The 17,557-nt window shown below is 29.4% G+C and overlaps 1 protein-coding gene across 1 annotated transcript in view; it reads left to right on the top strand.

Moving 5' to 3' along the window:
- LOC143223598 (protein O-linked-mannose beta-1,2-N-acetylglucosaminyltransferase 1-like) overlaps nucleotides 1–16,968 on the top strand; it is a 28,490-nt gene extending 11,522 nt beyond the window's left edge. Inside the window, exons 10-16 of the mRNA XM_076451752.1 lie at nucleotides 2,509–2,699; nucleotides 12,239–12,283; nucleotides 12,869–12,932; nucleotides 13,689–13,760; nucleotides 14,267–14,308; nucleotides 14,937–15,004; nucleotides 15,259–16,968. Coding sequence (XP_076307867.1) covers nucleotides 2,509–2,699; nucleotides 12,239–12,283; nucleotides 12,869–12,932; nucleotides 13,689–13,760; nucleotides 14,267–14,308; nucleotides 14,937–15,004; nucleotides 15,259–15,322 — 546 coding nt within the window. The 3' untranslated portion in view covers nucleotides 15,323–16,968. The remainder of the gene's footprint in view (nucleotides 1–2,508; nucleotides 2,700–12,238; nucleotides 12,284–12,868; nucleotides 12,933–13,688; nucleotides 13,761–14,266; nucleotides 14,309–14,936; nucleotides 15,005–15,258) is intronic.
- Nucleotides 16,969–17,557: the final 589 nt, after the last annotated feature.

Raw genomic sequence — 17,557 nt, 5'->3', positions numbered from 1 at the left:
TAACAACAGTTACAAAATAAATATATACAGGAATACCTCACACAGTGCAGTTAATGTGTTGGAAAACTACTGCATTGATTGAATCAGCACTGAAAAGGGAATAATTTCAATAGGAAAAATAGTAATATGTGAGTGTCATAAGGAATTTCTTCACAGTAGAAATAATTAAGCCTGATTAGTTAGAAAAATATAATAAACACAAATAAAAACAAAATTAATTGATAAACTTTGTTTTGAAAAATTAAAACAATGAAAATTTTATTTTGGAAAAGTGAAAACTGTGAGCATTTACTGATTAAAGAAAAATCTATCTAATCTAAGTGGCACCATTTTCGTTTTCTTCTTTTCTTCATGGATTTTTCGGTAACATCGAATAGCATTTTCTAATGCTTGTAGGGCATTAATGCTATGCTCTGTGTCTGGATCATGATTCATAATTACGTCTATAGCAATTTCCACTGCTCTAAACATTTTTTCAAGTTCCTGTAATGGAAATTACTTTCCTGCTCTTCACTAGCACTTTGTTACACTCTGGAATTTCTCCTTCTTCCTCCTCATATGCCCGATTTTGGTCTAAATAAGGAGTGCATCATTATCAAGAGCTTGAGAATGTGTGTCAATGCACTCCAGAACATCAGCCACTTCCAATGACTCAAATCCAAGGTTGTGTACAATTTTAATGACGTCTTCAGAAACATCCTTAATTTCAGACTCAAAGCCACAGGTTTCGCTTGCGCAGTGAGGCAAAATGTGCTTCCACGCTGATCTCATGTTACTCTCAGCAACTTCAAGCCATGCTTCACTGATGTTTTCGATAGCATTTCTGATGTTGTAATTTTTCTAGAATTCAATCAAAGATAATGCAGCTTCTCTAGTTGTAGTCTTTATTGCTTGAGAAAAAGTTCGCCTGAAATAATAAGCTTTAAATGTCGCAATGACACCTTGATCCATTGGTTACAGTAGAGATGTTGTATTGATTGGAGGAAAATGAATTTTGACATTTTAATTAAAGTCACAAAGTCCCATCAGATGGCCTAGTGCATTATCTAATAACAACAAAGCTTTAAAGTTCAAGTTGTTTTCTTTTCAGTAATGTTCAACTGCAGGACAAAAATAACTTTTTAACCAGTCTTCAAACAAAGTTTTTGTGACCCATGCTTTTTATTTTATCGCCAAACAACTGGAAGAGCCTTCTTTGCACAGCCGCTGAGTGCCTGAGGGATTTCCGCACAATACATAAACATGAATTTTAATTTAAAATCCAGTTGCATTTCCGCCGAACAAAAGTGTCAAACGATCTCTTGACACCTTGGCTGAGTTTTCTGATAGAAAAGTTCTAGAAAGATTTTTTTTCCAAAATAAACACGTTTCATCAACATTAAAAATCTGGTTATCTTTTTCAATAATTTTTATAAATTCATTAGGCAATTTTTCAGCAGCATCTTTGTCTGCACTTGAACTTTCGCCTACAATGTGAACATTATGAATACCTTAGAGTTTTTTTAAATGAAAGAATCAGCCACAGGTTGTTGAAAATATTTCATTAGTTGTCTCTTCTCCATTGTTTTCTTCCATTATGTTTCTTTAAGGGTGATGAAAAGACTCGTAACTTTCATTTGAATTTCCGTTTGACTTACATTAGAGAGCTCCTTTTCTTTACGACTGTTTTTGAGGTAAAAAATTTGGTAGCCATTCCATACTCTTTGTACTGATGTTTATCATTTACAATTCTTCTCACAGATGATTCATTTATTCCTTTGTCTAGTGTGAGTTTGGCAAATGAAACACCTTCTTCATGGCATTTGATGATTTCAAGTTTTTGTTCTGATGTCAGTCACTTATGTTTCTTTGAATCGGTATAATCACACTTTCTTTTTTCACTCATAACAAAGGGATCACTGTGAAAAGATTGCAAAAAGGATACACCTATGCTTGAGAAGAGAAAGCCAAACTTAGACTGCTGTTGAAAACAAGTGTTGTTCAGATTTATACTGTACAGTATATAAATGCACATGCAAATTGTATAGGTTTGCAGAAAGATCTTGAATAAGCAAGTGATGCAAATTTGTGAAGATCATTCTAGAAAATTTTAGGAAAATGTCAGCCATAATAAAAAGGGCCCCAGGTCTTAAAAATATAGTGGCATTATAGTGAATTATTGAATTCTAATTGAATCATCAGTTGCAAATTATAAACTGCACTGTAGTGAATCCTGTACTGATTGAAACTGCATTGTGTGAGGTATTGCTATACGCATATTTTCTGGAATTTAAGCTCATTAATTAGAAAAAAAAAAAAGACAAATGTACAGTGTTCATATTTGCATTAAAAAGTAAAATACTATCACTCTTTTGTTTTGTATTTAAATTTGATTATTTATTTTGTCAAGAACCATACTTATTACTTATTTTGTTAGCAATCTGACAGACAAAATCAAAACCAATATATGTCTAGATTTTACTCTGAACAAACAAGTTGCCCAAACTTTGTTTTTTTACACACATATAGCTGTGGGATTGGGACATGTGGATGAGACTGCCAGATATCAGAAAAGGACGAGAATGTATTATCCCTGACATATCTAGGACATACCATTTTGGTTCTTCAGGACTGAACATGAACTCTTACTTTCAAGATGTATATTTCAAAAAACATGCCTTTAATACTCAGCCTAACATCCAGATTAAAGATATAGACAGGTGAGATACCACTTATTAAACCATGTTGAGTTCTCTCATTTTAATACTTACACTGACATTATCTTCTTCTATTGTAACCTTTATCAAAAATATAAAATGGAATATTACTAGTTCTGGTACCTAGATTGATACTAACTTATTTTACTGTAAAGAAATATTTGGAAGATTACTACATACCAGTAGCCAGATTGACATACATACTGGTACTCAGATTGATACCATCTTGTTTTACTGTACAAAAAACATAATATGGAAGATTACTACATACTGGTATTCCGATTGATATCATCTTGTTTTATTTAGTGTACAAAAAACATAATATGGAAGATTCCTACATACTGGTACTCAGATTGATATCATCTTGTTTTACTGTACAAAAAACATAATATGGAAGATTACTACATACTGGTACTCAGATTGATATCATCTTGTTTTACTGTACAAAAAACATAATATGGAAGATTACTACATACTGGTACTCAGATTGATATCATCTTGTTTTACTGTACAAAAAACATAATATGGAAGATTACTACATACTGGTACTCAGATTGATATCATCTTGTTTTATTTAGTGTACAAAAAACATAATATGGAAGATTCCTACATACTGGTACTCAGATTGATATCATCTTGTTTTACTGTACAAAAAACATAATATGGAAGATTACTACATACTGGTATTCACATTGATATCATCTTGTTTTATTTAGTGTACAAAAAACATAATATGGAAGATTACTACATACTGGTATTCACATTGATATCATCTTGTTTTATTTAGTGTACAAAAAACATAATATGGAAGATTACTACATACTGGTATTCACATTGATATCATCTTGTTTTATTTAGTGTACAAAAAACATAATATGGAAGATTACTACATACTGGTATTCACATTGATATCATCTTGTTTTACTGTACAAAAACATAATATGGAAGATTCCTACATACTAGTACTCAGATTGATATCATCTTGTTTTACTGTATAAAGAACATAATATGGAAGATTACTACATACTGGTACTCAGATTGATATCATCTTGTTTTACTGTATAAAGAACATAATATGGAAGATTACTACATACTGGTACTCAGATTGATATCATCTTGTTTTACTGTATAAAGAACATAATATGGAAGATTACTACATACTGGTACTCAGATTGATATCATCTTGTTTTAGTGTACAAAAACATAATATGGAAGATTCCTACATACTGGTACTCAGATTGATATCATCTTGTTTTACTGTATAAAAAACATAATATGGAAGATTACTACATACTAGTACTCAGATTGATATCATCTTGTTTTACTGTATAAAGAACATAATATGGAAGATTACTACATACTGGTACTCAGATTTATATCATCTTGTTTTACTGTATAAAGAACATAATATGGAAGATTACTACATACTGGTACTCAGATTGATATTATCTTGTTTTATTTAGTGTATAAAAAACATAATATGGAAGATTACTACATAGTGGTAGTCACATTGATATCATCTTGTTTTATTTAGTGTACAAAAAACATAATATGGAAGATTACTACATACTGCTACTCAGATTGATATCATCTTGTTTTATTTAGTGTACAAAAAACATAATATGGAAGTTACTACATACTGGTATTCAGATTGATATCATCTTGTTTTACTGTATAAAGAACATAATATGGAAGATTACTATATACTGGCACTCAGATTGATATCATCTTGTTTTACTGTATAAAAAACATATGGAAGATTACTACATACTGGTACTCAGATTGATATCATCTTTTATTTAGTGTACAAAAAACATAATATGGAAGATTACTACATACTGCTACTCAGATTGATATCATCTTGTTTTACTGTACAAAAAACATAATATGGAAGATTACTACATACTGGTATTCACATTGATATCATCTTGTTTTATTTAGTGTACAAAAAACATAATATGGAAGATTACTACATACTGGTATTCACATTGATATCATCTTGTTTTATTTAGTGTACAAAAAACATAATATGGAAGATTACTACATACTGGTATTCACATTGATATCATCTTGTTTTATTTAGTGTACAAAAAACATAATATGGAAGATTACTACATACTGGTATTCACATTGATATCATCTTGTTTTACTGTACAAAAACATAATATGGAAGATTCCTACATACTGGTACTCAGATTGATATCATCTTGTTTTACTGTATAAAGAACATAATATGGAAGATTACTACATACTGGTATTCCGATTGATATCATCTTGTTTTACTGTACAAAAAACATAATATGGAAGATTACTACATACTGGTACTCAGAATGATATCATCTTGTTTTACTGTATAAAGAACATAATATGGAAGATTACTATATACTGGCACTCAGATTGATATCATCTTGTTTTACTGTATAAAAAACATATGGAAGATTACTACATACTGGTACTCAGATTGATATCATCTTTTATTTAGTGTACAAAAAACATAATATGGAAGATTACTACATACTAGTACTCAGATTGATATCATCTTGTTTTACTGTATAAAGAACATAATATGGAAGATTACTACATACTGGTACTCAGATTTATATCATCTTGTTTTACTGTATAAAGAACATAATATGGAAGATTACTACATACTGGTACTCAGATTGATATTATCTTGTTTTATTTAGTGTATAAAAAACATAATATGGAAGATTACTACATAGTGGTAGTCACATTGATATCATCTTGTTTTATTTAGTGTACAAAAAACATAATATGGAAGATTACTACATACTGCTACTCAGATTGATATCATCTTGTTTTATTTAGTGTACAAAAACATAATATGGAAGTTACTACATACTGGTATTCAGATTGATATCATCTTGTTTTACTGTATAAAGAACATAATATGGAAGATTACTATATACTGGCACTCAGATTGATATCATCTTGTTTTACTGTATAAAAAACATATGGAAGATTACTACATACTGGTACTCAGATTGATATCATCTTTTATTTAGTGTACAAAAAACATAATATGGAAGATTACTACATACTGCTACTCAGATTGATATCATCTTGTTTTATTTAGTGTACAAAAAACATAATATGGAAGATTACTACATACTGGTACTCAGATTGATATTATCTTGTTTTATTTAGTGTACAAAAAACATAATATGGAAGATTCCTACATACTGGTACTCAGATTGATATCATCTTCTTTTATTTAGTGTACAAAAAACATAATATGGAAGATTACTACATACTGGTACTCAGATTGATATCATCTTGTTTTACTGTACAAAAAACATAATACGGAAGATTACTACATACTGGTACTTAGATTGATATCATCTTGTTTTACTGTACAAAAAACATAATATGGAAGATTCCTACATACTGGTACTCAGATTGATATCATCTTTTATTTAGTGTACAAAAAACATAATATGGAAGATTACTACATACTGGTACTCAGATTGATATTATCTTGTTTTACTGTATAAAAAACATAATATGGAAGATTACTACATACTGGTATTCAGATTGATATCATCTTGTTTTACTGTACAAAAAACATAATATGGAAGATTCCTACATACTGGTACTCAGATTGATATCATCTTGTTTTACTCTACAAAAAACATAATATGGAAGATTCCTACATACTGGTACTCAGATTGATATCATCTTGTTTTACTGTACAAAAAACATAATATGGAAGATTACTACATACTGGTACTCAGATTGATATCATCTTGTTTTACTGTACAAAAAACATAATATGGAAGATTCCTACATACTGGTACTCAGATTGATATCATCTTGTTTTACTGTACAAAAAACATAATATGGAAGATTACTACATACTGGTACTCAGATTGATATCATCTTGTTTTACTGTACAAAAAACATAATATGGAAGATTCCTACATACTGGTACTCAGATTGATATCATCTTGTTTTACTGTACAAAAAACATAATATGGAAGATTACTACATACTGGTATTCAGATTGATGTCATCTTGTTTTACTGTACAAAAAACATAATATGGAAGATTACTACATACTGCTACTCAGATTGATATCATTTTTTTTAGTGTACAAAAAACATAATATGGAAGATTACTACATACTGGTACTCAGACTGATATCATCTTGTTTTACTGTATAAAAAACATAATATGGAAGATTACTACATACTGGTATTCAGATTGATATCATCTTGTTTTACTGTACAAAAAACATAATATGGAAGATTACTACATACTGGTACTTAGATTGATATCATCTTGTTTTACTGTACAAAAAACATAATATGGAAGATTCCTACATACTGGTACTCAGATTGATATCATCTTGTTTTACTATACAAAAAACATAATATGGAAGATTACTACATACTGGTACTCAGATTGATATCATCTTGTTTTACTGTACAAAAAACATAATATGGAAGATTCCTACATACTGGTATTCAGATTGATATCATTTTGTTTTACTGTACAAAAAACATAATATGGAAGATTACTACATACTGGTACTCAGATTGATATCATCTTTTATTTAGTGTACAAAAAACATAATATGGAAGATTACTACATACTAGTACTCAGATTGATATCATCTTGTTTTACTGTATAAAGAACATAATATGGAAGATTACTACATACTGGTACTCAGATTTATATCATCTTGTTTTACTGTATAAAGAACATAATATGGAAGATTACTACATACTGGTACTCAGATTGATATTATCTTGTTTTATTTAGTGTATAAAAAACATAATATGGAAGATTACTACATAGTGGTAGTCACATTGATATCATCTTGTTTTATTTAGTGTACAAAAAACATAATATGGAAGATTACTACATACTGCTACTCAGATTGATATCATCTTGTTTTATTTAGTGTACAAAAAACATAATATGGAAGTTACTACATACTGGTATTCAGATTGATATCATCTTGTTTTACTGTATAAAGAACATAATATGGAAGATTACTATATACTGGCACTCAGATTGATATCATCTTGTTTTACTGTATAAAAAACATATGGAAGATTACTACATACTGGTACTCAGATTGATATCATCTTTTATTTAGTGTACAAAAAACATAATATGGAAGATTACTACATACTGCTACTCAGATTGATATCATCTTGTTTTATTTAGTGTACAAAAAACATAATATGGAAGATTACTACATACTGGTACTCAGATTGATATTATCTTGTTTTATTTAGTGTACAAAAAACATAATATGGAAGATTCCTACATACTGGTACTCAGATTGATATCATCTTCTTTTATTTAGTGTACAAAAAACATAATATGGAAGATTACTACATACTTTTACTCAGATTGATATTATCTTGTTTTACTGTATAAAAAACATAATATGGAAGATTACTACATACTGGTATTCAGATTGATATCATCTTGTTTTACTGTACAAAAAACATAATATGGAAGATTCCTACATACTGGTACTCAGATTGATATCATCTTGTTTTACTCTACAAAAAACATAATATGGAAGATTCCTACATACTGGTACTCAGATTGATATCATCTTGTTTTACTGTACAAAAAACATAATATGGAAGATTACTACATACTGGTACTCAGATTGATATCATCTTGTTTTACTGTACAAAAAACATAATATGGAAGATTCCTACATACTGGTACTCAGATTGATATCATCTTGTTTTACTGTACAAAAAACATAATATGGAAGATTACTACATACTGGTATTCAGATTGATGTCATCTTGTTTTACTGTACAAAAAACATAATATGGAAGATTACTACATACTGCTACTCAGATTGATATCATTTTTTTTAGTGTACAAAAACATAATATGGAAGATTACTACATACTGGTACTCAGACTGATATCATCTTGTTTTACTGTATAAAAACATAATATGGAAGATTACTACATACTGGTATTCAGATTGATATCATCTTGTTTTACTGTACAAAAAACATAATATGGAAGATTACTACATACTGGTACTTAGATTGATATCATCTTGTTTTACTGTACAAAAACATAATATGGAAGATTCCTACATACTGGTACTCAGATTGATATCATCTTGTTTTACTATACAAAAAACATAATATGGAAGATTACTACATACTGGTACTCAGATTGATATCATCTTGTTTTACTGTACAAAAAACATAATATGGAAGATTCCTACATACTGGTATTCAGATTGATATCATCTTGTTTTACTGTACAAAAAACATAATATGGAAGATTACTACATACTGGTACTCAGATTAATATCATCTTGTTTTACTGTACAAAAAACATAATATGGAAGATTACTACATACTGGTATTCAGATTGATATCATCTTGTTTTACTGTACAAAAAACATAATATGGAAGATTACTACATACTGGTACTCAGATTGATATCAACTTGTTTTATTTAGTGTACAAAAAACATAATATGGAAGATTACTACATACTGGTACTCATATTGATATTATCTTGTTTTATTTAGTGTACAAAAAACATAATATGGAAGATTCCTACATACTGGTACTCAGACTGATATCATCTTGTTTTACTGTATAAAAAACATATTATGGAAGATTACTACATACTGGTATTCAGATTGATATCATCTTGTTTTACTGTACAAAAAACCATAATACGGAAGATTACTACATACTGGTACTTAGATTGATATCATCTTGTTTTACTGTACAAAAAACATAATATGGAAGATTCCTACATACTGGTATTCAGATTGATATCATCTTGTTTTATTTAGTGTACAAAAAACATAATATGGAAGTTACTACATACTGGTATTCAGATTGATATCATCTTGTTTTACTGTATAAAGAACATAATATGGAAGATTACTATATACTGGCACTCAGATTGATATCATCTTGTTTTACTGTATAAAAAACATATGGAAGATTACTACATACTGGTACTCAGATTGATATCATCTTTTATTTAGTGTACAAAAAACATAATATGGAAGATTACTACATACTGCTACTCAGATTGATATCATCTTGTTTTATTTAGTGTACAAAAAACATAATATGGAAGATTACTACATACTGGTACTCAGATTGATATTATCTTGTTTTATTTAGTGTACAAAAAACATAATATGGAAGATTCCTACATACTGGTACTCAGATTGATATCATCTTCTTTTATTTAGTGTACAAAAAACATAATATGGAAGATTACTACATACTTTTACTCAGATTGATATTATCTTGTTTTATTTAGTGTACAAAAAACATAATATGGAAGATTACTACATACTGGTACTCAGATTGATATTATCTTGTTTTACTGTATAAAAAACATAATATGGAAGATTACTACATACTGGTATTCAGATTGATATCATCTTGTTTTACTGTACAAAAAACATAATATGGAAGATTCCTACATACTGGTACTCAGATTGATATCATCTTGTTTTACTCTACAAAAAACATAATATGGAAGATTCCTACATACTGGTACTCAGATTGATATCATCTTGTTTTACTGTACAAAAAACATAATATGGAAGATTACTACATACTGGTACTCAGATTGATATCATCTTGTTTTACTGTACAAAAAACATAATATGGAAGATTCCTACATACTGGTACTCAGATTGATATCATCTTGTTTTACTGTACAAAAAACATAATATGGAAGATTACTACATACTGGTACTCAGATTGATATCATCTTGTTTTACTGTACAAAAAACATAATATGGAAGATTCCTACATACTGGTACTCAGATTGATATCATCTTGTTTTACTGTACAAAAAACATAATATGGAAGATTACTACATACTGGTATTCAGATTGATGTCATCTTGTTTTACTGTACAAAAAACATAATATGGAAGATTACTACATACTGCTACTCAGATTGATATCATTTTTTTTAGTGTACAAAAAACATAATATGGAAGATTACTACATACTGGTACTCAGACTGATATCATCTTGTTTTACTGTATAAAAAACATAATATGGAAGATTACTACATACTGGTATTCAGATTGATATCATCTTGTTTTACTGTACAAAAAACATAATATGGAAGATTACTACATACTGGTACTTAGATTGATATCATCTTGTTTTACTGTACAAAAAACATAATATGGAAGATTCCTACATACTGGTACTCAGATTGATATCATCTTGTTTTACTATACAAAAAACATAATATGGAAGATTACTACATACTGGTACTCAGATTGATATCATCTTGTTTTACTGTACAAAAAACATAATATGGAAGATTCCTACATACTGGTATTCAGATTGATATCATCTTGTTTTACTGTACAAAAAACATAATATGGAAGATTACTACATACTGGTACTCAGATTAATATCATCTTGTTTTACTGTACAAAAAACATAATATGGAAGATTACTACATACTGGTATTCAGATTGATATCATCTTGTTTTATTGTACAAAAAACATAATATGGAAGATTACTACATACTGGTACTCAGATTGATATCAACTTGTTTTATTTAGTGTACAAAAAACATAATATGGAAGATTACTACATACTGGTACTCATATTGATATTATCTTGTTTTATTTAGTGTACAAAAAACATAATATGGAAGATTCCTACATACTGGTACTCAGACTGATATCATCTTGTTTTACTGTATAAAAAACATATTATGGAAGATTACTACATACTGGTATTCAGATTGATATCATCTTGTTTTACTGTACAAAAAACATAATACGGAAGATTACTACATACTGGTACTTAGATTGATATCATCTTGTTTTACTGTACAAAAAACATAATATGGAAGATTCCTACATACTGGTATTCAGATTGATATCATCTTGTTTTACTGTACAAAAAACATAATATGGAAGATTACTACATACTGGTATTCAGATTGATATCATCTTGTTTTACTGTACAAAAAACATAATATGGAAGATTACTACATACTGGTATTCAGATTGATATCATCTTGTTTTACTGTATAAAGAACATAATATGGAAGATTACTACATACTGGTACTCAGATTGATATCATCTTGTTTTATTTAGTGTACAAAAAACATAATATGGAAGATTACTACATACTGGTACTCAGATTGATATTATCTTGTTTTATTTAGTGTACAAAAAACATAATATGGAAGATTACTACATACTGGTACTCAGATTGATATCATCTTGTTTTATTTAGTGTACAAAAAAACATAATATGGAAGATTACTACATACTGGTACTCAGATTGATATCATCTTGGTTCACCATAACCTTTATAAATATATAATATGCACAATATTCTAGTATATTACATTCCAAAGACATAATAAGCAATATTTGTACATACTGGTATAATGATTATAATTAACAGAGTTTTATCCAAATGAAGGAAGTCTATGAAGATGTATTACATTATGCTTTACCATGAACAGTTGAAATAACTTAAATCAGTTCTTTTCTCTGATTCATACTAGCCTCAGGAAAGACAATTATGAAATTCTACTTGAGGAACTATTAAGGTAAGAGAAGTTGAATCAGGTCAGTGAAAGTTATAAACACCCAGTACATATGATAATTACATAGGATTAATAATAGAAAGATTAAGATTAGATATGGTTTTCTGATGGTTATTTTCTTCTTGTGAAGAATTAAATTAAACATTAAATCTGTTTATATAACTCTGTTTATATAACTCAGAATTGTAGGCACTGTCAAAGTGTCAAGTCAAATTATTTAAACTGTTCCTTTTAAAGGGCTGTTATGGACATTTTCAGTTAAATCATTGATATTGATAATTATGTCACTAAAATACTCTCATTGTTACACTTATAAATCTTTTTTGCTACCCACAGGTCAGTATTGATAATATATCTCCCAAATCATATGTTTCAGTTTTAGATATGTTAGTATGGCAAACAGGAACAAACCTTACTTGAAAGTTCTTGAATTAAACTACATAATTTGTAACATATCTCTTTGCCTGACATCATTGTCATTCAAATGTGCTTAGATATTGCTTAAGCCTATGGTTTTATTTGTTATATTAATTTTGGCATTTAGTATTAAATAAGAAAAATAAATTTCATGTGATATGGTTTTTACAGAACTGGAATAGTTTTGGATCACAGCAAATCACCTTGTGAAGAAAACTTTATACCAGAGACTAAGGTATGCACTTGGTGTTTATAAAAGTATATTTACTTTAACTTGCCTTTAATACAATTTTAACAAGAAATTATTGTTAGAAACATTGCATCTCTCTAGGTGAGTTTATGTCATTACTTCTGACCAAGCACCTCATCGTGCCTAGAGCTTTTGTAACTGTCTCTTTATTGAGTGTTTCTGAAGTGAACAATAAATGATGCATATTGTATACAGAAGTGTTACAAACACCTGCTAAATATCAATTGGACAGAACAGTGTTTTTTTGTCTCAGATGGTGTTCCATACATTATTATTAATAACATTATGTTACTTATCAAACATTTAGGTAAAAACATTCAAAGTGTCAGATATTAATAAAGATAATGTGGGTCTTGTTGGTCCAAGTAAGATTTTGTTCTTAACCTAGAGGACAATATTATAATCATTCTTGATGATGAGAAACCAACTTGAAATAAAAATGCATCTTGGAATGGCTGGTATGGGTCTAAACACTTCTGGTTAATCTGAAGAAGACCTAGGAAGGTCAAAACGTTGTTCTCTGCTTATCAATAAAAGTGATAATACTCATACCAGCCATTCTGAGATACAAAATTATAATCAACTTGGTGTATTCATACTCCAGTGTGCCCTTTTGGGAGCCTACAAAAATATTTTTTAAAGGTGAAAACATCAAATGTAAATATAAAGTTAATACAGACATAATTTGATAATCTTAATCAAATGTAATCTTAACATTTTTTTGTCATTTCTGACTTGCAGGGGGAAGTATATATAATGTTTATAAAGATGAACACACCTAAAGATTTTACCACTTGGTTAGAAGTTGCAAAAGTAAGTAATCTGAAACAGTTTTGGAATAATTTATGAAACCTTAAAACTTTCGTATTTTATGTGAATAGAAAACAAATTTATATTTTAAAAGCTTTAAACAACCACATTAATCAAAGTTTACAAACAATACTGACATTTTGTTCACATATTTTTCAAAGTTGAATTGTTTTAAGCAATTATTTTGTCAATAGACATATTTCTATCTGTATTTTTACTGTTTCTTGCTTATATCATGTATGGTTTTGATTTCCATTAAATGATAATTATGAAAGTACATCTTCAAATTCTCTGAATGCAAGTAATAATAATGTAGATTTCTCAGGGTCAGATATTTGGGAATGCTGAGGTTTTGTTAGTGTTTTGATATCAGTATTCTGAATTTGGATTTGATGATACTCTACATTCCTTTTAGTTGTACAAGTTGGCTGTAAACTGTATTTGTAACAAAATTACTATCCATTTAATAGCATAAGGTTCATTTATCAAAATATATACTTCCTTTAAAGTGCTTCAGGATATGGGACTTAGATGCCAGAGGTCATCATAAAGTGAGTTATTTTAATATATCTCACCCTTCTCTTTTAAAAAAATTATGAAAAATGTTATTTATAGTAAATAATTTACATGATTAATAACTTGACAACACATGTTCTGATGCAGTTGCAGGTAATTTTCATAACAAAGCTTTGTTTTAAGAGATGTTTTGTGTAATGTGGTATTATAGCTGTGATGGAGAGCTTCTCTGATTAAATGTCTGAGTCTTATCAAACTTTTTTACAAGTAAAATAATATGTTGCTGTATTTTAATTGTGATTTTCTCTTAAGGGCTGCTCTTTTATTTATGGTATAGACTGATACATTAATCTTTTTACAATTAATTTGCATCTGAGACAATATAGATAATTTCCTGTGTCTGCTCAACATGTCTTGGACATCGGATACTTGGTAAAACTGCAATAACAACAGCATAAATTCGGAACAATTAAATAATAAAAATAATTATAGAGTCCATTTACTTTAGAAACCAAAACCAAAAAAATATATTTCACATGGACTTTAAAAGATTAGTAAATTTATCTGTGATGTTTAAACAGTTTTTTTTTTAAATCACAAACAATTAACAAATTAAGTACCACATACCTTTTCCAAATAACAAAAATATATTTGCTTAAACAGAGCATGTGGCGGATATACATTAAAGAAAATCAGTTAATGGTTGTTGGTGTACCAAACTCTCCATACTCGTAAGTGTTCTGAAGCTTTATTTTTTTTTCTTCAAAGCTCGTTTACTGCATGTATGTGCATGTTGCACTAAATATAATTGTCAGAAATTGACATTAATATTTTTACATCAAGTAAACAAAATGTGTGTGCTAATAAAAACAGTTCTACACCAGTTCACTAAAGTTATAGTAACCATAATGTTTGTATGTAAAGTAACACAGTATCTTAACTATTTCACACAGTGTACATAAAATGTTGATTTCCCTCATTACAGAGCCTTCAAACCTGCCAGAGTGACTCCTATTTACCTGGAAAACCAGAAACTTGAACCAAAGTAACCCATATAGCTCAAAATGAAACCAACATAAGTGAAACGTGTGATGAATTGCTGACAGAGAAATACTGAAATTATGTTAATCATTAATGAAGCCCAGTGAACTACACATCTTATATGACTGAAAAAATAAAATAGAAAGAATACTAATAATTTTAACTTCAGTGTCTTGCAGAAGTATTTATCTCCTGTAAAGTTTCCACATTTTGTTGCCATCTGAAAAGTCTAAATAAGACTTTATATTTAGAATATACAAAATTTAATCTAAACAGAAAAAAGCTAAAAATAATGCTATTATGTAAGTAGGTTAGATTTTCAAAGAAAATTAAAATATTCTCAATTGCATAAATATTCAACCCCTTTCCTATGGTCAACTTAAATCAGTTCAGGTACAAAAGATTAATATGAAAGGTTGCAAAGTTAGTGTAATGGTCTCTTGTCTGTGTGTAATCAAATGAAAACCAAGGAGATTTCCAAATAAGACTGGGACAAGGTGGTGGAGAAGCATAGATCAGGTGATGATTACAAGAAAAATTCAAAATCATTGATTATCTCTTTGAGTATGGTGAAGTCCATCATTAAGAAGTGGAATGTGCTTCATACCACTCAGTAACTATCCAGATTGAGCCATCCTTCCAAATTAAGCAGCTGGATAAGCCAACATTAACTTTGTAAGATTTACAAAGTATCATGTCTGAGATGGAAGTCAGTGTTCATACATCGACAATATTCCAGTCCCTCTACAGAACTGATTAGTATGGATGAAGAGCAAGAAAGAAGCTATTGCTATAAAAGAATTATCCTGATATGGAGTTTGCAATAAAGCATGTAGAAAATACTGCAGACACGTGTTGGAAGGTTTTGTAGTCAGATTAGACAAAAATTGATTTATTTAGTCTCAGTTCAAAGCATTACATCTGGTGCAAGCACAACACAATACATCACCTAATTAGCACAATCTCAAATATCAAGCATGGTGTCAACAACATCATGTTATGGGGGTTGTTTCTCATCACAAAAGATTGGGAAGCTTTTCAGGCTGAGGTGAAGATGGATGGTGCAAAGAACAGATAAATCCTAGAGGAAAACCTGCTTGAGTCAGCCAAGAATCTAAAAGTGGGTTGAAAAATTAACATTCTACTAAGACAAATTACCAGAAACACAAGGTCAAAGCTACACTGATGTGGTTTCAAAAGAAGAAAGTGGATATCCTGGAGAGGCCCAGTCAAAGTTCTGATTTGGATTGAATAGAAAATTTATGGTAAGACTTGAAGATTGCAGTCTATCAGTGTTCCCCAGTGAACTAGTTAGAATTGAGGCAATTTTGTTGGAAGAATGGGCACTAATTACACCATCCTATTGTGCAAAACTGGTAGAGACTTATCACAAAAAGAATCACAGCAGTAATTGCTGTTAAAGGTGCTTCCACCAAGTACTGACTTAGGGGTTGAATATGTATGCAGAGAGCAAATTTCAATTTATATATTTTGCTGACATTCAACATCCTTCACACATAACTGTTAGGTTTCATCATTAGATTTGTGACTAAAAGCAACTTCATTAAAAAATTGTTTACAATATTTATATTTCATCAAAATGTGACATTATTGGTAGGCAGGGTGAATACTTTTGCAAGGCATTATACAAAACATAAAAAGTAGGAATAAAACTATATTTGACTAGTTTTCCAAATATTTAAAGCACAAACTTTATTCTTCTTCTCTGATATAACATGAATCAGTTTCTGCATATAGTAACCAGGGGCGTAGATTTTTACACCTGATGGGGAATGATTTTTGCAACTACTTATGTGGACTGTTCAATTTGCAAATTGGTAATCTCTGATTACGTGAACCTAAAAGCTGTAAACATGCAGTCACGGAGTAATCTTGTTGCCACGATACTTACATGTATACTTAGGCCTACTGACAAATACGAATTATCGCTTAAATCGAAAAGCTTAGAAGCACGCCTATATTAAAGATGTACATTTCGGTTACTGAAAAAGCCTACATCTAGGCCTAATTATGTAATTCGATTGGTAAGAACAGGAGAATCACAAGAACAAACACACAATTTGTAGGCCTGTGATGCAATAAAACAATTCAACAGACCAAACTGTAGGTGGGGGATGATTGTATGCACCATATCCTCACCTAAAATGAAGGGGGATGTATCCCCCAGGATCTACGCCCCTGATAGTAACATACCAGTGCAATTAATAAGCTCCTTATATTAC

This window comes from Tachypleus tridentatus, chromosome 8, assembly GCF_004210375.1.
Source record: "Tachypleus tridentatus isolate NWPU-2018 chromosome 8, ASM421037v1, whole genome shotgun sequence".
NCBI classification, from domain to species: Eukaryota; Metazoa; Arthropoda; class Merostomata; order Xiphosura; family Limulidae; genus Tachypleus; species Tachypleus tridentatus.
The sequence above is the reverse complement of the archived record's forward strand: the minus strand, read 5'-3'. Positions and strand labels throughout refer to the sequence as shown.